The sequence below is a fragment of the Chaetomium fimeti genome, assembly GCF_033439085.1.
Source record: "Chaetomium fimeti strain CBS 168.71 chromosome Unknown B0H64scaffold_5, whole genome shotgun sequence".
Lineage (NCBI taxonomy): Eukaryota > Fungi > Ascomycota > Sordariomycetes > Sordariales > Chaetomiaceae > Chaetomium > Chaetomium fimeti.
In genome coordinates this window covers 3,669,974-3,690,633 of record NW_026944333.1, presented here as the reverse complement: position 1 = coordinate 3,690,633, position 20,660 = coordinate 3,669,974, and the positions used below count along the sequence as shown (strand labels likewise).

The following is a 20,660-nucleotide window of genomic DNA, read 5'->3' as shown; positions in this document are numbered from 1 at the left end:
CTGGTCGTATTATGTATTATTAGCGAGGTTAATATTGCTGGGCCGTAATACATCCCATATGCGTTGACTTCCCCGTGCTCCCTATATGTTACATCATCGACAAAGGGTTTGGCTGGAGGTCGTCCTTTGTCTCGCTAAACTCGCCTGATAATGGTATTATTGGCGGGGCCCCCAAAATAGCTTGGGTGCTAATTAAAGATCAGGGGTAAAAGGACAAAGGGCTGGGGAGGCCATTGTCAATAAAAGGAGGTTCTTTGAATCATGTGATAGTGATGTATCGGTAACACGGAACCGCGTCTCGAACAGTGTCATGTCTCTCCCATGGAGTCGGATGGCGGGTTCAATGCGTTATCAGAATCTCCGAAAATCCTCAGGAGGCTTGGGGCTACCCACACTATTCATTCTTTATACCATTCCCAAGGTTCACCGTGTACCAGTACCATAATACGTACATGGCTCCTTAGGATAGACATGTCATCATGATTTGCCAAACTACCGAAACGAAAGACAGATGAAGACAAGCAAAGCAAATCATCCCCCTAAAGCCGACGCCAGATCAACTCCAAACACGCCACACACCGGTGAAGCACTCCCAAGATACAACCGAAGCCCCCAATCTAACACCCCAAAGAACACCCGACGCCCCAGTTTAAGCCCCAAAGAATATAGCATCCCACTGTCGTGTCTTGTTATCTAACGTCAACCTCATCAACTCCATAGAGCATCCCCTTTTACCAGTTGGTTCCCCTCCGGCCCAGAGCCAGCCCTCGTCCTTTTTTTCCTCCCATGATCAGCAGGCGGCGTGGTCATCCACATGGCGGAATCAAGACCCGGGCTCTCCTGGGGCGCCATAAACGGCACTTCCTGGGTGGGTGAGAGATCATAGGGAGCTCGCTGGTGAACCGGGTTATTCCGCGGCGACATAAGCGGCGAAGGGTGCGCCGGGAGCCCCGGTGTCATCCCCCCTCTCGGCGTGTACCCCGGGCTGAACCTGGGCGATGCGGAAGGAGATGTGTATGGGAGCGAGATGACGCGTTTGTCGATGCGGGAACTTCGGTTCCGCCGGTGCCGTCGGAGTCGCAGGGGGAGGGTGTCCGGCCTGTCGGGGGAGGTGGCCATGGGGGATGTTGGTGCCCAAGCAGCCCCGAAGGCCTTACCGGAGGGGCACACGGCGAGGATAAGGGCCGCGACGAGAACGGGGGTATCGTCGAGGAGGAACGAGGTGACTTGTGAGCTGGCAAATGGGCTGTTCAAGCCGTCGGCGAAAATGGCGATCCGTACTGACGTTCTGAGCATGAGCAGGAACGAAACCACCTGGATGCCTATCGTGTGAGTGTTAACAGGCGGTTGTGGTTTTGTTAAGCAGGGGTTAAACACACAAACCATGAAATATCTGAACCGGCGGGATTGATACACGAAGGCATATCTGTCGTCGAGGATATAACGGCGATGGGAAAGTTTGTACCGAAAATAGCGATATGTTCCTAAGAAGGCAAGTAGATTGGCCGCTTGAATGGCAAGGCCGGTAAGGAGAATACTGGCGCCTTGGGAAACCTGTTCAGGGGAAATAAGCAAACGACCCATATCTCTGGACACTAGGGCTTCAAACCTCGGCAGCCGTGTGAGCCGTGGAAGCAAATCCTATCCCAACGGACTGGAAGGCCAGGGCAAAAATGTCAAGAACGAAGAAGAGGATATTCAGGTAGACGGGATCCGACACGATGCGAAACTCCTCGCCATAGATAACCAAGGCGTGGGGAAGGATCAGGTTCGTAGCGGATCCGATCAAGATGGCGCCCCAGTGTGTCCCCATGAGATAGACGGCGGAATAGGCGTGACTAGTCGGGTTGGCGACTAGGAAGATCTTGCCGACGTGACCAACAACCTCGAATGCAAGTGCTGCCAGGAGCAGAAAGGTGTGTGCCAGCGTTCTGTACCGAAATCCTGCGTATATAACGGGCAGAATCAGGGCGGCGAAGGCAGCAAGCATAAAGGCGTTACCTGCCGGTGTCGCTCCGTACGGCAGAGAGCCCGGCGGGATAGGGCAAGCCTCACCGGAGCAGTCCCCGACAGCTAGCATGGTATATGGAGGAGTGGAGACGCCCTTGCCCTCAACGATGGTGACGAGGTAGACCGGGCATCAGTCGACGCGGGCGAGAAAGTGGTATACAGGCCTGGGCGAGAAAGTCATTGAGATGGGCGTTCAGCGAGGAGGCAGGACAGAAGAGTGTAAATATGTTTTCTATCGTTGCATTGCGGGACGTGTTCGTAAAGTGGCGGCCCCGACAGTCTGGCACTTAGGCCGCAGGGCGCTTAACATGCACGGCTTGGTGCTGGAGGGGGGACAGGGGGCCTAGAGGAGGACGATAATGACCACGCCGTGGCCTCGGCCCGGTGTCTAAGAAATTCGGCGGGGGGCCGGCAGTCCGGCCGGTTAGTCAAACCCGACGAACTTCGGTAGTGAGAACATGTTTGCCATCCCATGGATAAGGCATTTGCCTCTTCCACAGCAGCATCACAACATCACGATTCTGTATGTCTCTGCCCCCGCACCCGGCTGTCCCGATGATGCTGGTATCCGATGGGCGCAGAAGAAATGCGCCGAACCACAATGCAGCCGGCCCAGCCACCAAACCGACAAGAAGGTTCGCTACGTAGGTCCTTGTCGAGGTGGGATTTAAGCAGACAGCCTTGCCGTTGGCGGCCGGCTGGGCACTCGGGAGTCAACCGATACTTCGTACTGTGCTTTTCCACATCGTTGCGGTCACTGATAGCCAAGGAAGGCAGGCTCCAACGCGCCATAACCGCGCTCAATTGGCCGTCTGCGATGCAAGTGAGAATGTTGTTGGTTGTTGGTTCTCGACCGCCACCGCACATGCTCCTTGAAGGACCAATCGGGAGCGTGTTACCGGCTGAGGATGATCAAGGTCTGGCGAAGCCGACCGTCGCCGGCAAAAACAACCTTGTTTGGGGGTTCGGGGGCCGCATTATGCACAGTATGGCTACCTAACATGGCAAAGCAGGGCTCGCGGGGGCTGGTTATCGCATTCTTTCCGGCCGCAGTTGTGGTTGCAGTGTTGCACGTCGATATCGCTGCGTGCAGCCGACTGATTCAGTCGCGTCAAATTCGAGCGAACGATGACCTAGCCAAGCAACTCGCAAGAGAAAGGCTGCGGGGCAATGTGAGTCGAGAGAGGTTGAAGCGATGAAGTTGTTTTGTTCGGCTCCAATCAACTGCCTGGAGGTGAAAGAAGGCAGCTGATGATTGCCATGCCAAGGGTAGATCAACACAGTGAATATTGTTTTTTTGCACTCGTAATACATACTGTGCTTGCGAGATCGTCATCGCTTCCTGCCAGAACTGGGCTGGGCTGAGCCAATTGTCACCAACACGCATCTGCAGGCGGAACTGACCGATTTCCCCCATGAGCCGGCGGCCGGGTATCTCGAATCAAGGAAAACGGAAGCACCGCAAAAGAAACTATCACGAAAATATCACGAAAACAGAGGAGACTTACATGTGCATTGTTATTTCGTAGCTTCTAAAACGTGAAGCAGCTTGTCTCATCTTTTTTCTCCCTGGTTTTCTTTTCTCCCTTTTTTTGGTGGTGTTAATGTTAACGAGGTAGGGAGTTGACGGCAGATCAATGCAGAGGTTGCCAGTGGCTTTTCGGTCCGCGTCATGGCTTGATCCTGTCGCGTCCGTCCGCCCTTATGCAGGAAACCAGACGATTTGTCGGTCTGCAGGTCCAAGACGGCACTTGGGCGTCTATGCACCTCTTTGCCGCCATCTTGCACCAACAGACGCGCGGATCAAGGGTCTGGGCAAAGAGATAGCCGACGAGTATGCCCTGCTCAGGGACAGTTACAGTATGTCCCCCCTGAGGGAGTCTTGATGCGCACTGTTGTCAGTCGAATGGAGGCTGACACGTTGCGCCAAAGAAGCCCCCAAACACCCCATCGTACTTGCCCATGGTCTGTTGGGATTCGCCGAGTTGAAGCTGGCCGGATCCTACCTGCCTAGCATTCACTACTGGCACGGAATCAGAGAAGCTCTCAGTGCTAATCATGCCGAAGTCATCACCGCCTCGGTGCCCCCAAGCGGCTCCATCGAGAAGCGGGCCGCCAAGTTGGCCGAGGACATCGAAGCCCAAGCGCACGGCAAGAGCGTCAACATCGTGGCTCACAGTATGGGGGGCTTGGACGCCCGGTACATGATCTCTCAACTCCAACCCACCAGCTTCAAGGTCAAGTCTCTCATCACCGTGGCCACCCCACACCACGGCAGTCCCTTTGCCGATTATCTCATCGACGGCATCGGGCCAAATTATCTGCCTCGTTTATACCATCTCTGGGAGCGGACGACCGGGTGGGAGCCGAACGCCTTTGCCCAGCTCACGACAAAGTACATGGCCGAAGAGTTCAACCCCAAGACCCCGAACAACCCGACGGTGCGCTACTTTTCGTACGGCGCCACGGTCAAGCACAAACCGCCGTTGTTGAGCCCGTTCCGTCACGCTCACCGCGTGATTGAAGAGCGCGAGGGGCCAAATGACGGCCTCGTCAGTGTCGAGAGTAGCAAATGGGGTAGTTACAAGGGGACCCTACTGGGCGTCAACCATCTCGACTTGATCAACTGGAGCAATAGGCTTCGATTTACAGTGCAAAAGTGGATGGGCCACCCACCGTCGTAGGTCTTGTCCCTTTGTCTGCTGCCTTGGGGTTACTAATCTAACATGTTGCTGTTTTTGTAGATTTAATGCAGTGGCTTTCTATCTCGACATTGGTGATATGCTGGCTGAGGAAGGGTTGTAGGCCAACGCAGGGTTCATATCCCAAGACCACTTCAAGTCTAGGCAACTACTGCTTTCGCCAGCCTTTCTAGGCCACCCGACGCCGGCTAGACGCTTTGGGGCCTTTCCGGGTAGCTGCACCGGGTGCAGAAGAAGGCCCGGGACTGAACCAGCTGTAGGTCCCCTTCTTATGCCCTTCGTGCTTTTCTTGCTCTGCTAACAAACAAACGGGTAGTCACCAGCAGGAAACAACATTGTAGGCCAAACCCCCGGTGGTCTCACCGCTATAAACGCTCTCCATTCTGTAGCGCCGGCGCTGCCTTGGAAGCACAGACACGTGGTGGCTTGGGACACCGAGTGCAAACTCCATGCCGCTGTTTCACGGCATACAGCTGGCGCCTGCGGGGAATTGCGCTCCCTTACCAAGACGAAAGACGTAGTTTACGATCTGATCGGTCCTAGACATGCTCCGGACTCGCGGCAGCCGGGCACATAGGATAGAGCCAAAACGGTCTTCAGCTTTAAGCGGGGGTGAACGAAACAGAAGACCGCGGGCCTTGTGCCAATCAGAACCTGCAAGCAGACTGGCTGCACCCCGCAGGTATCTGCAGACAATACATCCAAGCTGAGACTTTCTCATTGTCTTCGAGTCTCACATCCATGCATCACGACATCGAATCTCGGCGGTAATCCGCCAGGCACACACACGGCGGCTGTGCGTAGTTTGCTGTTGGCCTTCTACTTGTTTATGCGCCAGCGGCGCAACAGATGTGCATGTTACACGGCTTCAGCGATGAAGGCCGGTCAAACAAGGTCTGAACCTCGGTTGCTTCACCGAATTCTGACGGTCAACGAAACCAAAATCGAAGTACCGAAGTGTGCTTGCGAGGCACACGAGCTGGACAAGACGCTTGGCACCCAAAGCTTGTGCCTTCCTTCGACGTTTGCGCAAGTAGCGCATCCATTAGCAGGCGGTGTGGCGCTTGCGCCGTTAACGTAACACCGTCTCGGCCCAGTGACCTGGCTTCGATGTTGCGTTGGCTGTCAGCGGATGGCGATGGGAGAATCGAGAGATGTTGAGGGGGGTCGTGTGTGCATGGGTCCGTGCATGCAATGGATCGTCATGGGCACTTCCAATTAAAGAATAGCGTAACTTCTTGCAAGTGACGATCGCGATCCCTGCTTGCGCTCCACACCACACCACGACCGAGCATGGCGCCTCGTTTGGCCAACTTCACGGCACCTTCCACATCCTTCTTGGTGCTTTTCTCCTCCCAACCATCTCGGCCCCTCTCGCTTCTCCATTCATTATCCTCGTGGCCTAATGGTTCCGGGCAAGTTATCAGGGAAAATCATCGGCAGTACCTAAGGCGGTAGCAACCTTTTTGTCCCAAGCTGCCTCATTCAACCCGAGCTGCAATGATTAACACATCCATGTCTCGGATTCCGCAGCCTCTTTTCGAAGACTCCGCGACGGCGGTCATCGAGTAGGCAGGTAGGTAACTACCTAGGTACCTACCTATGTATTTATCTCGTTCGGTAGGCACTGTAGGTAGGTAGGCGGGGCTCCTTCCGGCAGTCGCTGGACCGGCGTTCCGGGGGCATCCTCCGTGTCCCTCCGTCCCCGTTCCCCGCTCTCCGTCGTTTTCACCTCGGCAAGTCCCGGACCCTTTCCACTTCAGATAGCCCAAGCAGTAATGTAGATGACCATTAACAGTGCCGGGACTCTCCCCCGGCCCGTCGTTCTTCAGCTTTCTTACCCGATTTTCCAGCCATTCCCATGATCCCAAGACATGGGCGGAGGACGTCATTTGGGTCATTCGGGCGGCGGCTGGAATGCTTCTAAGTGTAACTACACAAACCCCTTCGGCAACTCCATCCCTTGTGGTATGCGCGTGGTCATGTCACTTGGCGTACCCGGAATCTTGGCGTGGGACACCAGCTTCGTCTCTTGTCCCACATCGCGCATGCCGACCTAGGGCCCATGAGCAGGTCCCGCGCCGCCCGAAGACACCCCTTCAAATGGTTCCCACAGAGGACCCGTATGGTATATTCAACTTCTCCCTCGGACGAAATGCCACTGTAATCGACGGAAAGATGTGTTTTGCTACCACTCGTCACCTTCTCTTTTTAGATACACCTTCCTTAACTTCTCAGGCTGTAGCTGTTATGTGTACAGTACCTCGGAACCCCCAGGGAGCCCATCACTGCTCGTTTCTGCTGTTGCTGCTGCTGCTGCTGTACCACGCATGGTGAATCTTGCCCCCTATTCCAGTGCCTGCCTGCCTGTCTTGTGCCACTTCTCCGATGTTGCTGGCCGTTTACAAAAGGCCCCGGCCTCCCGTCCCGGCCCTTCCCCTTACAACTTCCGGATACTCATCAGCCGGGTCCCTTGTGTATCTGGACCCTTCGGAGACCGCGTTTCGGCGTGCCCTGCGAATTCCATTCTTATTTCGAGCATATTTCTTAGCAGCCGTGGAACCCCCTTTGCTTCCGACCCTTTCTCATTCTTCACTTTCCCAACAACAACTACTCCCATACCGCATTATTCTCGTGCTAAACCATGTGGCCCCTAACGATTCTGGCTACGCTGTTGGCTCTAGTTGCCAATCTTGTTGCTGCCGCCTCCTCATTCTCGCCAGCAAAACCACCAGCAGTGCCCCTGGCTGTGAGGTCACCATATGTGAACGCTTGGCTCCAGGGGGGCTCCGGGGCTACCCTCCCGGGCGCCTGGCCCCGGCATTGGACGTAAGTGGCGCTCGCTCTCTTGGTTTCCGACTACATGTAACTTACTGTATACACAGGGGCAACGTCCTGGGCTGGCAAGGCCTGGTAGCTGTGGATGGGGTGACTTACAACTGGATGGGCGGAGCACCAGGCCCGGCGCATGTCAACCAGGTGTCGCTCGAGTACACCTCGACCAAAAGCATCTTCACTTTTGACGTGGATGGGAAAGTCACCTTGACCGTCACCTTCCTGTCCCCGGTTTACCCTGACGATATGGCGCGACAATCACAACAGTTTTCCTACATTTCTGCCAAGGCAAAGTCAGCCGATGGGGCATCCCACCGGGTCCAAGTCTACATGGATGTCTCTGGAGGTACCATTCTCCGCCTCTCTAGGCCTGTGGTATATTTACTTTGCTAACGTCATGTTTAGAATGGGCTAGCGGAGATACTTCCCAACTTGTCCAGTGGGATACCGCCACTGCCGGGGAGATCGCTTACCACAAGTTCTTCCGTCAAAACCAAGAGGAGTTTAGGGAATCAAGTGAGATTGCTAGCTGGGGGAACTGGTACCTAGCTACGCGCGCTGGTGACGGTGTAAGCTGTCCCGTTTATGCCTTACATGGGGAGCGTGATGGGACTAACAAACCCGGAATAGTCGACTTGGCAAATCGGACAGGACACAGCGGTGCGAGGCCAGTTCGCGGACAGCGGGCTTCTTACCAACACCAAAGAGTCTAACTTTCGGCCAGTGAGCGAGAAATGGTACATCCCTTTCATGAACGAGGCCTATAAAGATACCGGCTGACCAGTCCAGGCCGGTATTCGCATTCACCCACGATTTGGGTGACGTGAAATCAGACGACGTGGAGAGAGTCTTCACCCTCGGTTTGGTCCAGAATCAGGCCATTCACTTTGCCGGGCAGACCGGCCAGTTAGAGCCGGTCCCGGGGCTCTGGTCGTCATACTATGAGGACGAGATCTCGGCGCTCGTCGCCTTTTACAACGACTATCAACACGCTAACGAAGTGTCCTCCGCCCTGGACCAGCGGATACGGAGTGACTCCGAGAGTGCTGCAGGAGAGGATTACGCTGTCCTCACCACACTCGCCGTCCGCCAGACCTTTGGAGCGCTGCAATATGCCGGCACCCCTTCAAAGCCGTATATCTTTCTCAAGGAGATCAGCTCGAACAGCGACATCCAAACTGTCGACGTCATCTTCCCTGCTTATCCAATCTTCATGTATCTCAACGCGACGCTTGGAAGGTACTTGCTCGACCCGCTGTTCGAGAATCAGGAGAGCGGGGCGTACCCGAACGACTATGCTGAGCACGATCTCGGAACGTTCCCCGTAGCCAGGGGCTACCCGGCTGGAAACGATGAACCAATGCCGCTGGAGGAGTGTGGAAACATGGTTATCATGACATTGGCCTATGCTCAACGCACTGGTGACACCGCCTACCTCTCAGCCCACTACCCCATCCTGTCGCAATGGGCAAAATTCCTGGTGGAGGAGTCTCTGATTCCAGCGAACCAACTTAGCACTGATGACTTTGCGGGAACTCTGGCGTAGGTCGTCTTCCGTCTCGGAAATTAGCCGCTTACTGACCAACATCGTGTAGCAACCAGACCAATCTCGCCATCAAAGGCATCATCGGGCTCAAGGCCATGTCTCAAATTGCTCAGCTGACCAACAATGATGACACCTTCGGAGAGGTAGCTGATAGATATTTGGAGGGCTGGAAAGGGTTGGGCATCAACTCCCAGGCGAAGCCCCCTCACACGACGCTAAGTTATGGAGACGGCGACAGTCATGGTACTTAAACACCTTTTACCCCTTTTTCTCCAGTTTGAAACCGAATACTAAGCCTCGGTCCAGGCCTCCTTTACAACATCTATGCCGACAGATTGCTTAACCTCAACTTCATCGACCAGTCCATTTTCGATATGCAGAGCAACTTCTACCCCACGGTCGCTAAAGAGTATGGCGTGCCCCTCGACACGCGGCACACGTGGACCAAGTCAGACTGGGAGATGTTTGCGGCCGCCGTGGCCAGCGAGTCGACGCGGGACATGTTCATCTCCAAGCTGGCCCACTGGGTCGGGACAACGACGTCGGATCGGGCCATGACCGACCTGTACGACTCCGAGACGGGAGGGTATCCGGCGAACGGGCCGTACTTTGTTGCGAGACCGGTGCAGGGGGGGTTGTTTGCTTTGCTAGCGTTGTCCCATGAGTAAGGACCGAACTACGAGATAGGTACTGGCCATGGATTGGCTGTCGAGAGTTTGCATTGATTTGAAGTTTTGAACGCCAAAGGTTTTACCACATGAGATCCAAAGGGTGCTAGTTTTCTTTTTCTTTCAGACAATTACCACCATCGAGTGTTTCCCCTAGACATGAATAATAGAGACGGGTATCGATGCGTTCTGGGAGTACTTTGTCCCAGACCATGGCCTCAGGCTGGTTCTCGCTCGATTTGCGACGCGGCTCGAGTAGAGTAACCACGGCAACCCATCTAACTCGCGAAGGCCGAGTTCAAAATGGTCCGGTTGTGGTTCGATGATTGGCGGTTTGGATATTGCCACAACGGGAAGGAAAGAGGAAGGGCGGGATGTTCCGGTCGTTACATGCCGAGAGGAGGCTTTTGCTGGCGCAAGGATCATTAAACGATCTGAGCGGCTCGATCCTCCTTGGAAGAAAATCATAAGTTCCGCAGTAACGAATTCACAGGTGACAGGGATCCCACCAGCAACCGCATGAATTGGCGTCTCGCAGCATAACAACCCGAGATGATGTCAACAACGAGTGGGTGTTTTGAAAGCAAGACGTCAGCTCTTCTCTACCTATATAGTTGGTAATATAGTGACGTTTTCCTACGACTTATCCTCTCAGATTATCCTAAAGAAGCATACATTTCAAACACCATCCACCGAGCTTGTTTCAGCTGGAGTGGCTGGGTACCCGCTTAACTTGGTCATTAGTGTTAGTGAACGACTACCAAGCTCTCGCAAGCTCAAACTCCACTCCCCACTTTCAACTGCACCATCACTGGCCATCCCACCTTCATGCCTTCCTCCTAACCGCACTCTTGCCCCTCACCTCACAGAAGTCGTCTACAGAACAACAACACGATAGCTAGGCTCACGAATCTTGCCATTTCGATTTAACAAAACACACCTAGCGGTGTTCGTCCGCAACTAGCAGACAACACGAGCATTTGATTGACGGGCGAATCGATCGTTCAATCGGGTACGGCTTTGGGAAACGCTGCAACCATGAATCCTCACCAGGCAAAGAAGGTCGACGTCAAGGTGAGTCGCCCACTCTGTTTTACCGTTCTCAGCATAGTGCGGTAGGCATTTTGAACGCTGGGGTATAAAATAAAGCTGCCTTGAGCTGCCGTTGCCACACCCGTACTAACATGACTCGACCCCGCAGTCCCTCTCTCCCGAGGAGCAGCGGCTCTTCCGGTTGTATGGCAAACTCCCCAACCGCAGCGACCACTTCGCCAAGCATCTCAAGGACCGCAAGTACTTCGACAGCGGCGACTATGCCATGAGCAAGGCCGGAAAGGGCGACAGCGTCGACACGGGCGCCGTCGGCAGCCAGCACCCCGTCCCCGAGAACATCCCCCATCTCTCGAGCCCGATCAGCGGACCCAACGGCATCGGCAGCCCGTTACACCCCCATCACCACAACCAACACCACCCCGGTCTGCAAGCCGGCAGCCCCGTGAAGGAGAGCAGCTTTCTGAACCGCGAGACCAACGCCGAAGACATCGAGGCCAACAAGACCTCTGACGAGCAGCAGCAGCAGCAGCAGGAACAGTCCCCTATCGCATCCGAAGAAACAACCCAAGTGGCCGCTGGCGAGCAACAAGAGCTCCCTGTCCGCCGGTGAGCGAAGTGAGCGAAGTGAGCTCGAGAATACGGGACATGACATGCTGCGTTCGTTGCTTTCGGGGGATTGTTTTGCGCTCGGAGAACCAGGCTATGCTTTACGTCTTCTTTGAAACGTACCTTGAGGTATCACCGATAAATTGCGCGCCCTGATCGGGAACCACGAAACTTCGAAAATGATTATGGCGTTGGGTTGGGTTGGGTTGGGCTGGGTTGATTCACTTTGATGATGATGACATGAGAGGTTCGCGGATAACGGGGATCCGACTAGGACTGTCTTGCTTTCTGTACTTATTCCGTTGCCGGTGCGGGTCCACGAAGCATTCTGGCATCATTTATTCCCTCCAACAAACCGACATCGATCGTTCCCTCGCCGACCGCCGGTCCCCGGCCGCCGAGCCGTTTGCGGCAGTTAGCAGAGCCGAGATTGACGAGCCGGGTGCGAAAGAGCGCTCGATGGGCTCTAGGACACTTGGGCACGGGGAGAGAGACACGAACATGGAAGGGCCAGCCTCAGATTGGGTTTTATTGTTCAGTACCATCTGTATCACATGTATCTTAGCCTTTCTTGGTCGATAGCAAGCCTATGGAGTTCAAGGCCATCGTTTTGCTGGCGAGACCTCGATGGGGAGTTAACCGGGTGAGGCATCCTTCCACGGCGACCGTGTTGGGCAGTCAACTGGCGAAGCGCTGCGGCGATTTCCCCAGAAGATTTCCCGGCCCTGGCGTCGCAGCCTCGCTCGTCTAGCTGCCCAACGCCTGATGGTCAGGAACGGCCCGCTTGGGCAGCGACAGAGCCACCTTGGGCACATCTGTGGAACCCCTCAGATTTCGAGCGCCTTCTTTGCCATGGCAAGGGCACCCTCGAAAGTCTTGTTGCCTCCGATGAACCCCGAGGCATGCACGAAAACGGAGCCGCTCACTCCGGATATCCCATCCAGCTCCTCATCACGGGAGCCCCTCCACGCCTCAGGCAGTGGTTTCCTGCTCTCGAACGAGTCCTTGGCGACTGGCACACACTGGATCCTCCACTTCGCATCCGGGACCGGCTTCTCCGGGTATAGCACGTAGAGCACCTGGCTACCCTCGGGCTGCTCACCCTCCAAGGTGTAAAGGTGATCCTTCCACGGCGCCGACTGGCGCTTCATCACCATGATACGACCTTGGCTGTCGAATTCCTGCCGTCCGTTAAACGCCTCAGCAACCACTTCCCGCGCGGGCAGCCAAGCCTGAGTGAAATAATCCAGGTCACGGTCGAACTCCTCACCGATGCGCTGGCTGGCTTGCGTGAACCGCTTGTCCTCGGCCTCCTGCGCCGCGGCGGGGTCCTCCGGGGTGGGGTCGTTCCAGTTGCCGTTCAGGCGGCCGACCATGGCGCCCAGCGTGAAGCCGCCGTCGGAAAACTTCTTCTGCACGCCCGCGGCGGCGAGCGCGGCCGAGTCGTAGGCGTTGATGCCGTTGTCGTGCGCGTCCAGCGCCTCGACGAAGCTCTCGTAGATCTTGCGCCACACCATGCCCACCTGCTCGCTGTCCTCGGCCTGCGCCAGGCGCCGCGCGATGATCTCGCGCCCGAAGTGCATGTACACCAGCCCCGCGCTGCTCAGCTTGGTCTCGCGGCCGGGGAAGGTGGTGGCGAAGGTGCGCTGGTGGTGGTCGAAGCGGTTGCGCGCCGCGTCGTACTCGCCGCCGACGTCCACCACCGTGTGGCACTCCTCCAGCAGCTTGGGGTCGCGCGTGCGGACGAGCTTCGCGCCCGAGTACGTCGGGATGTGCGTGCGCAGCATGTGCACGGCCAGCGCCTCGTCGGCGTGGAAGTGGCCGTTGTGTGTGGCGATGGCGACCACGCCATTGTCGGTCTTGAGCCGTTTTGCTGCGTTTTCAGCCATTTTGAGGGCGAATGTTCGGAACATGCAATGGGTTGGTCGGGTGTAATGTACTAAAGAGAGGGTCGAAATCGGGGAAAATATTGTGCTATTTTTGACTTATGGGGGGGTTTCCCAGAGGGGTGAACGGTGCTTTGGAGTTCTCCATAATTCGGCAATGGAACTGTCGTTGAAGTCTGGAACCGGCTGTATCAAAGCCGAATTTACCCCCTGCTACACCGCGTATTGTACCCAACGCGGCGTAAGTACGGTAATCACAACGAAAAGCTCTCCATCGTTACGTTACTTATCCCTTCAACCACCGGACTCCAATACAGGGGTGCAACGCGCCATCCAACACGATGACAATCAACGGCTCAGCCTTTTGTCCCTCCCTCGCCCGCAGCCGCGAATCCGCACAGGCCGCCAGCCCGAACGCCCTTGTTTTAAATTATTCATCAACTCTGCATCTCCAACGGAAATCCGAACCCCAAACTTCATCAACTATTCAATTGACACACCCCCAAATACCACACCCATGGAAGTCGCTGCGCGTAGCCGGCTCGACATGAAGGTCAAAGCCGAGGATGATTCTGGCGACGTCCGAATGACCGACGAGAAGCCCACCTACCGGTCATGGAAGAAGAAATACCGTAAGATGCGCATCATGTTCGACCAAAAGATGCACGACGGCGAAGAACTTCACAGGCTTGAACAGAAGGCGCTGGCCACTGCCAAGAGACTCGCCGTACAGAAAGAGTACGCTTCATCGCCATCAATCCCCTTTTTGACGGCGTGACTTACTTACTGACCCTTTATCAGTCGGTTACTCGATCTCCTTCTCGACGTCAACAATTCGGGTCAGATCCCGCCCGACAAGCAAATAGATCTCGCGGTCGACCTCCCCTCCGACGACACCGCGCTCTTCTTAGACTTCGACCGGCCGTCGACCCCTCCGCCCGACCAGACACCAGCCAAGCCCTACAAGAAACTCCTCCAAGAAGTACCACACTTCAGATTCTCGTCGGCCGCCGAGCGCTTCCCGGAGCTGCTCGCAGACCTCGAAGCCGGCCGGGACTCACCGGCGGACCCGGCCCAGGGGCAGTCCCACCCGCCATCCTTCCTCACCGCCGACGACCTCGACAACTACATCTGGGAGCTGGACGCGCACCTCGCCAACGAGGACGCGGCGGCGGGGACGGGCAAGACGGACGCGGTGCCGCTGCCCACTCTCGCGCCGCTCGCGCACGCGGACCGGCCCAACCCCAAGGACTCGCAGCGCGACTTCGCGGTGCGCAACCCGACCTCGGTCTACAACTGGCTGCGCAAGCACGCGCCCAAGACCTTCCTGCAGGACGGCGAGCACGACAAGGACGGCGGCAAGGAGCACGCCGACGAGGGCCACGGCGGGCACGGCCACGGCGCCGGCGCCGGCACCGGCCGCCGCGGCAAGGGCGAGCGCGCGCCCCGCGGCACGGGCTCTGCGCGCTCCAAGCGCACCAGCGCCGCGCACGGCCGCGCCACCGCCACCGCGACGGAGAGTTTCGAGGACAACGACGACGAGCCCGGCTATGGTGGTGCCGGCGGCGGAGGCGGCGGCGGTGCGGCAACGCCCGGCGCGGCGGGCGCCGGCAGTGTCGTGGGCAAGGGCAAGCGGAAGAGGGTCGTGGACGACGACCCCGGGTACAGGCCGAAGGGCGGCTCGAGTCGGCCGACCAAGAAGAAGCGCAAGAGCGAGGGCGCCGAACGGACGCCGACGGCCAAGGGGCCGCGGAAGAGCGAGGCCACTGTTTGGTCGGGACACAGCGCGGCCTCGGAGAGGAGCTCGTCGGCGAAGGGCTCGAGGAAAAGTGAAGGGGCCGCTTGGTCTGGGAGACGTGATGATGACTGATTCTACCCGACCGTCATGATGGGAGTGGCTTGGCGTTCACGCGGTTGATAAGATCATTTCTCGACCCGGACGCCTTGCGAAACCGCATGGGGTAAAGGGTTGGGGGGGTTCATGTCGGACGGTCAGGGCTATAACCAGGCATTTCTGTCTGGTGTTTGGAAGCTGAGACGGTGACTGGGGATAATATGGATTACGGGGTTTAGATTGGAGGTTTCTGGTAGTAAAGCGACATATGGCGCGGGCGAGGCGTTCCCTTTTTGCTAGCTTGTATCAGTATCCTGATGTTCGTGGAAGTGTCTTCTGCAATTCATCGATTATCCCGTCTGATGAGCGCGGTAAAAACCACGCGACTCACTCCCCTCTTGGGTCGGTCGAGCTCCTTGGAAGGAATGCGATTGCGTGACGTTAAACGGGTTGGGAATTACTTGTATTTTTTGGCTCTCCCAGCCGCTTTATATACAAGAAACTGCTATGTCCTAACCCTCAGCACTCGGGATATACATAGGAATGCTGGTGACGGGCAATTGTGGCACGCCCGGCAGAACCGAGCATGCATATCCAGAAATGTACTCCGATGTCCAATATGAACACCCAAAAAATCAGGTAGCCCTGCTTCCAACATCTACCCAGGTATGACCATCGTCCCCCTTGTGAAAATGGCCACCAATAAACGGAATGAAATCTCAGATATCCTGTGGTTCAAATCCTGTAAAATCCTAACAGCCGGAAATGGTATCGGTTGGTATCATTGGTCCCTTAGAGCTTTTCCTTCAGGCTCTGCTTCAACCTCCTCTCGACGGCGCTCAGGTACTCGCCAGTCGTGACGTAGTCCTCGCGAGCGGACTTGCCGCACGCAAGAGCCAAGTCCTTGGTCATGATACCGTCGACGTCGACCGTGTCGATGCAGGCACGCTCGAGGCCCTCGGCGAAGGCGACAACTTCGGGAGTCTCGTCTAGCTTGCCACGTTGGATCAAGCCGCGGGTCCAGGCGAAAATGGAGGCAATTGGGTTGGTCGAGGTCTCGCGGCCCTTCTGGTGCTCGCGGTAATGGCGGGTAACGGTGCCGTGAGCGGCTTCGGACTCGAAGGTCTTGCCGTCGGGGGTGATAAGGACCGAGGTCATCAGACCCAGAGAGCCGAAGCCCTGGGCGACGATATCGGACTGAACGTCACCGTCATAGTCTACCGGCTCGGTTAGTCATTCCTTTCCACCAAGGGAAGGACAACGACATTCGGACTGCCAACTTACTCTTCAAGGCCATAATGTAACCGCCGCTGCTCTTGACCATCTGAGCGACCATATCGTCGATCAGGCGGTGCTCGTACCAGATGCCCTTGGCCTCAAACTGAGCCTTGTACTGCGCCTCGTAAAGGTCCTGGAAGATGTCCTTGAAGCGGCCGTCGTACTTCTTAAGGATGGTGTTCTTGGTGCTCATGTACAAGGGCAGGCCCTTGTCAAGAGCGAGCTTGAAGCTTGCATGGGCGAAGCCTGTGATGCTCTCATCGGTGTTGTACTGGGTCTGGGCGACGCCGCCACCGTTCTTGAACTGGAACACCTCGATCTCCTGCGGTTCACCACCAGCCGGGGTGTAGACCATGCTGAGCTTTCCCGGGCCGGGGACGACGAGGTCCTTCGCGCGGTACTGGTCGCCGAAGGCATGGCGGCCAATGATGATGGGCTTCTTCCACCCAGGAACCAAGCGAGGAATGCGGGGGATGACAATGGGCTCGCGGAAGACAGTACCGCCGAGCGCATTCCGGATGGTGCCGTTGGGCGAGAGCCACACTGTTGACAAAGAAATCCAGGTTAGCTTCTCGGCACTTTACTCAGCTAGTCACTGCAGCCAAAGGCAGCTCCTGGGCTCAACATACTCTGCTTCAGCTTGAATTCCTCAACACGAGCCTCGTCGGGGGTGATGGTGGCGCACTTCACGCCCACCGAGTACTTCTTGATGGCTTCGGCGGCATCCAAAGTAACCTGATCGTTGGTCTCGTCGCGGTACTCGAGGCCGAGATCGTAGTACTTGAGGTCGACGTCCAGGTAAGGGAAGATAAACTTCTCCTTGATATCCTTCCAGATGACGCGGGTCATCTCATCGCCATCGAGTTCGACAACGGGGTTCTTGACCTTGATCTTGGCGGGGGCGTCGGTAGCCATTGTGCGACGATTGATCAGAGAGTAGACGAAAACAGGGGCGGCGCGGGGCACGGAAGACGCGGGTGTGACACGGAAACCGCTAGATGCCGGTTTAAAGGTGTTGCGGGAGTAGGCGGATGTGCGGAGGAGGGAAGCACGGAAGGCTGCGGTAGACGGCGACATGGTGGAGAGAAGGGGGGGGGGGGGGAGGGCAAATGTATAAAAGGTGATGCTGAGATAGGCAGGAGAGCCGGGCTGCTGAGAGGCGCCGGATCGGTCCGCTCGAAGACAGCAGTTCGGGCCTTCGGAGCTGGAATTGGCAAGTGAGAGAGATGCCCGGTGAACGAGAGCCGAGGAAGCAACTTCAACTTCGGGGCAAGGAAGCTCTTGATTGGATGTGTCGGGTGGGCCGCGGCAACTGCGTCCGGCAGAGGGGGAAGTCAAGAATGGGCGGGAGTCTGCACGAAAGCCCGAGACTAGGAGGACCCGGTGCCAACCGTCGAGGATTGTGCTCTCCTGCAATGGTCGAACACAACAAAAGGTCGGTTTGGCTTGGCGGGGTCTTCTTCAAGAGCTGGAGGCGGCGAGGTTAGCAGGGTGGTTCAAAATTGTGGATCGAGGGCGATCAGTGGGATGATATATGTACATGTGAGAAAGTCCAAGTGGGGGATCTGAGACACTGGGATCTCAATCAACCACAGCCTGATTCGAGCTGTGACCTGTGACAGTCCTCCCGTTTTATTGCAGGTTGTTGTCTGCTTCTGCTCTCGGCTCCGATATAGGTGATCAGCTAAAACGCGCACTGATTGAACAGAAGGGTGCTCGATGACACATGGGCAAACTCTTTCCGGGAAGCGGGGCATGAGGGGAGTGGACCGGAGGCTCTGGAACGCAGGTTCCCCACACTGACCCTGGTCCCATGCGACCCTGCATGGATGGGATCACGCACGCAAGCATGGCAGATTGCGGGGTTCGTCTGGAAAACAACTCACCCGTGGGCCGAGCCGGCGGCGATAAGGAACGGATATCACCGGATATTATTTGTACAGATCGGAGTTGAACGCAACAACAACCGCAGAAAATCAGTCTCAATTAAGACGTCATGATACATTCTCGACATTTAAGCTGTTCCGGGTGTTATGGGAAATCCCAATTGCCTCTTCCGGTCTGCTGGTGGAAATATATTCTGCTTGTACGACTTCGCCAGGCCTTCTCTCGTCGGCCCTAGAACTAAACGCGAGGACCCCACCTCAATTCTCCCGTTCAAAGCTGACCAAAACCGCCTGTCTACTGTGTGACTGTGTAGGAGACAGCACAGCCCCAAGCGATCGTCCATCTTTCGAATATTCCCGTCATTACAATGAATTTAAATCTTCTCTTTTGGCTCGACGGTGAGAGCATTGTCTCAGACCGCAGCCGATCCCCTCTATCGTTTAGACGCCGACTTCAAATCAAGAAAACGTACAACGTTGATACACAGCCTTGCCGGGCCGAAGATGGCACAAGGCCAGGTGAGAAGAAGGCATCTGCTTGCATGATGCAACCAGCTCTTCATCCGCCTTAAAAACGTGGTCTCTGCAGCCTCCTGTCGTTGCCAAGCAAGCATCGGACTGGAGTCTGCAGGATATAAAAAAAGAAAAGATTGGGGCGCCTATACCTGCCCACCAGTGTCATCGTCATCGTCACACAAACCGCAAGTCCCGAACGCCTTACCCCTCGAACGAATGGAAGTGAATGACAGAAGGATCGAGACCGAAAAATAACGCCATGGAAGTTACCCGATAGTGAACGGAATGCCCTCCCCAGAGCTGCCCGGCCAAGACCCCGGCGTTGCCCCACTCGGAACTGGACTTGTCGCCTGCTTTGCATCCGGCAGTGATGGTAACGAAAAGGACAACCATGAACAACGAAGAACAGTAAGAATGGGGAAACCTGAAGAACCGTGGTGTTGAACAGTCACGAAGAATCGATAAGAAAAGGTAATAGAAAAAGAAAAAAGAAAAATTGGAAAGGAAGAAGAGCCTGCTCAGAAGCCAAGAGTGAAGACACCTTCAACTGGGAGGAACGGGATGAACACCAGCAATAGAGGGGGAATTGACGTAACGTGTCAACCTCTTTGATGTAGCCGCCTCATGTCTCGGTACTTGCGGTCATCGCCATCCTGTACTGCTGCCGTTCCTTCTCGCAGCGGGTCTTGCATTTGGGGCAGGCAAAGTCGTGCTTGTTGACGCTGACCTTGATGAGGCAACGGCTGCAACGCCACCAGCCGTTGATTATGGCTTGTGGGTTACGGCACGACCACCACTCCTCGTCGCCCTTGCTGCCGCGCCGCAGGAGATCTTCCTTGTGGTATTCCCGGAGGTGATCTCGAAAGTGGTCTTGCCGGAAAAAGGGGGCGGTGTGGCGGCCGCACCTCTTGTAATCGCATAGGAACCTTTTCTTTTGGTCATCAGAGAGGTGAACGATCCGGTAATGGCGATCTGAGTCCGCCTGTCGACTGGCCACGTTCGTGCACCCACGAAACGGGCACTTGAACTTCCCTTTTTCCGATGATGAGGCCCTAGGTGATCTCGTCAGCAAAGCGTGCGGCACTTCAGGAGAGGGCCAATGCGGCTCACTGTGTTGGCGCCGGGTTGGGGCTACGAGCAACAGCCAGCCCCAAGATTACGTCGTTGTTGTCGACTTCTGGCTCACCGGTCATGTCGGCGAGGACTGCGGCAATGGCGTAGAAACATATCTCGATCACCTTCGGTCCCTGGAGCCGTATTTGGAGCTGGTAGGCGGCCTCTTGCAGTAGCCGGATGATCTCAGGGTAGAAGTGGTCGGTATCACCAAGCCGGAGGCACAGTTGCTGGTAAAGGACATCCTGGACTGCTGGGCGGACCGGTTCCTCGTCGCCCTGATCCTGATGCCTCCGTAAAGCTTCCTCGACTGCCTCGGACGTGACCAGAAATGGGCCGCCATCCGAGAATGTTTGTTGATCGATGATCAAAGAATTTGCTGCCAGAGTCGCCTGCCAGGCAGCTTCCTCGTTGGCAGCCTGTGTGGTGAACAGTTGCAGGGGGCTGGGAAGTTGTAACCCCTGGGGTAGCTGTGTCCCACTTTGTTGGTACTGTGATCCGGTAGCAGAGAGCATATGGTTGGCATCCGCTACTTCGCAAATGGAGTATGAGTCCTGATACGATTGTGCGTCCCGGTAGCTCCCATCTTCCGGAAGGGTGGGCTCGAGCGATGAGAAATCGGTGGCCGAAGAGTATCCCGATACCACGGTGCTGGTTGTGTAGCTACTGTCGAAAGTGCAAGCGGTGGACTGGGAGTCGCTCCTCTGCATGCTGGCCGAGCCATCCC

General features: G+C 56.2%; 9 protein-coding genes across 9 annotated transcripts; 5 read left to right on the top strand and 4 right to left on the bottom strand.

Annotated features, from left to right (window-relative positions):
- Positions 1-702: 702 nt before the first annotated feature.
- On the bottom strand, positions 703-2,274 carry B0H64DRAFT_199684 (RTA1 like protein-domain-containing protein). The gene is made up of 3 exons (XM_062799230.1): positions 1,610-2,274; positions 1,380-1,554; positions 703-1,322 (listed from the first exon to the last, which is right to left on the bottom strand). The coding sequence occupies exons 1-3, from the start codon at positions 2,078-2,080 to the stop codon at positions 709-711; spliced, it is 1,260 nt and encodes a 419-aa protein (XP_062658498.1). The 5' UTR covers positions 2,081-2,274; the 3' UTR covers positions 703-708.
- Positions 2,275-3,537: 1,263 nt separating this feature from the next.
- Positions 3,538-4,964, top strand: B0H64DRAFT_199552 (Alpha/Beta hydrolase protein). The gene is made up of 3 exons (XM_062799229.1): positions 3,538-3,870; positions 3,943-4,690; positions 4,755-4,964. Exons 1-3 carry the CDS (start codon positions 3,648-3,650, stop codon positions 4,813-4,815), a joined length of 1,032 nt encoding a protein of 343 aa, XP_062658497.1. The 5' UTR covers positions 3,538-3,647; the 3' UTR covers positions 4,816-4,964.
- Positions 4,965-7,064: 2,100 nt separating this feature from the next.
- On the top strand, positions 7,065-9,838 carry B0H64DRAFT_199498 (uncharacterized protein). The gene is made up of 7 exons (XM_062799227.1): positions 7,065-7,541; positions 7,598-7,893; positions 7,953-8,116; positions 8,178-8,284; positions 8,337-9,089; positions 9,143-9,336; positions 9,400-9,838. Exons 1-7 carry the CDS (start codon positions 7,357-7,359, stop codon positions 9,759-9,761), a joined length of 2,061 nt encoding a protein of 686 aa, XP_062658496.1. The 5' UTR covers positions 7,065-7,356; the 3' UTR covers positions 9,762-9,838.
- A 727-nt stretch (positions 9,839-10,565) lies between these two features.
- On the top strand, positions 10,566-11,542 carry B0H64DRAFT_199500 (camp-regulated phosphoprotein/endosulfine conserved region-domain-containing protein). Its single transcript, XM_062799228.1, has 2 exons — positions 10,566-10,835; positions 10,963-11,542. Exons 1-2 carry the CDS (start codon positions 10,800-10,802, stop codon positions 11,422-11,424), a joined length of 498 nt encoding a protein of 165 aa, XP_062658495.1. The 5' UTR covers positions 10,566-10,799; the 3' UTR covers positions 11,425-11,542.
- On the top strand, positions 11,543-12,125 carry B0H64DRAFT_199488 (uncharacterized protein). The gene has a single exon (XM_062799225.1). It carries the CDS (start codon positions 11,661-11,663, stop codon positions 12,000-12,002), a length of 342 nt encoding a protein of 113 aa, XP_062658494.1. The 5' UTR covers positions 11,543-11,660; the 3' UTR covers positions 12,003-12,125.
- On the bottom strand, positions 12,049-13,462 carry B0H64DRAFT_402295 (metal-dependent protein hydrolase). Its single transcript, XM_062804221.1, has one exon. It carries the CDS (start codon positions 13,331-13,333, stop codon positions 12,248-12,250), a length of 1,086 nt encoding a protein of 361 aa, XP_062658493.1. The 5' UTR covers positions 13,334-13,462; the 3' UTR covers positions 12,049-12,247.
- Positions 13,463-13,633: 171 nt separating this feature from the next.
- Positions 13,634-15,587, top strand: B0H64DRAFT_362732 (IEC3 subunit of the Ino80 complex, chromatin re-modelling-domain-containing protein). Its single transcript, XM_062801774.1, has 2 exons — positions 13,634-14,044; positions 14,108-15,587. Exons 1-2 carry the CDS (start codon positions 13,824-13,826, stop codon positions 15,174-15,176), a joined length of 1,290 nt encoding a protein of 429 aa, XP_062658492.1. The 5' UTR covers positions 13,634-13,823; the 3' UTR covers positions 15,177-15,587.
- A 260-nt stretch (positions 15,588-15,847) lies between these two features.
- Positions 15,848-17,809, bottom strand: B0H64DRAFT_199429 (uncharacterized protein). The gene is made up of 3 exons (XM_062799224.1): positions 17,048-17,809; positions 16,425-16,961; positions 15,848-16,357 (listed from the first exon to the last, which is right to left on the bottom strand). The coding sequence occupies exons 1-3, from the start codon at positions 17,493-17,495 to the stop codon at positions 15,933-15,935; spliced, it is 1,410 nt and encodes a 469-aa protein (XP_062658491.1). The 5' UTR covers positions 17,496-17,809; the 3' UTR covers positions 15,848-15,932.
- Positions 17,810-19,442: 1,633 nt separating this feature from the next.
- On the bottom strand, positions 19,443-20,643 carry B0H64DRAFT_418655 (uncharacterized protein; the record flags this gene model as incomplete). Its single annotated transcript, XM_062805331.1, has 2 exons — positions 19,443-19,872; positions 19,931-20,643. The coding sequence occupies 2 exons, from the start codon at positions 20,641-20,643 to the stop codon at positions 19,443-19,445; spliced, it is 1,143 nt and encodes a 380-aa protein (XP_062658490.1).
- Positions 20,644-20,660: the final 17 nt, after the last annotated feature.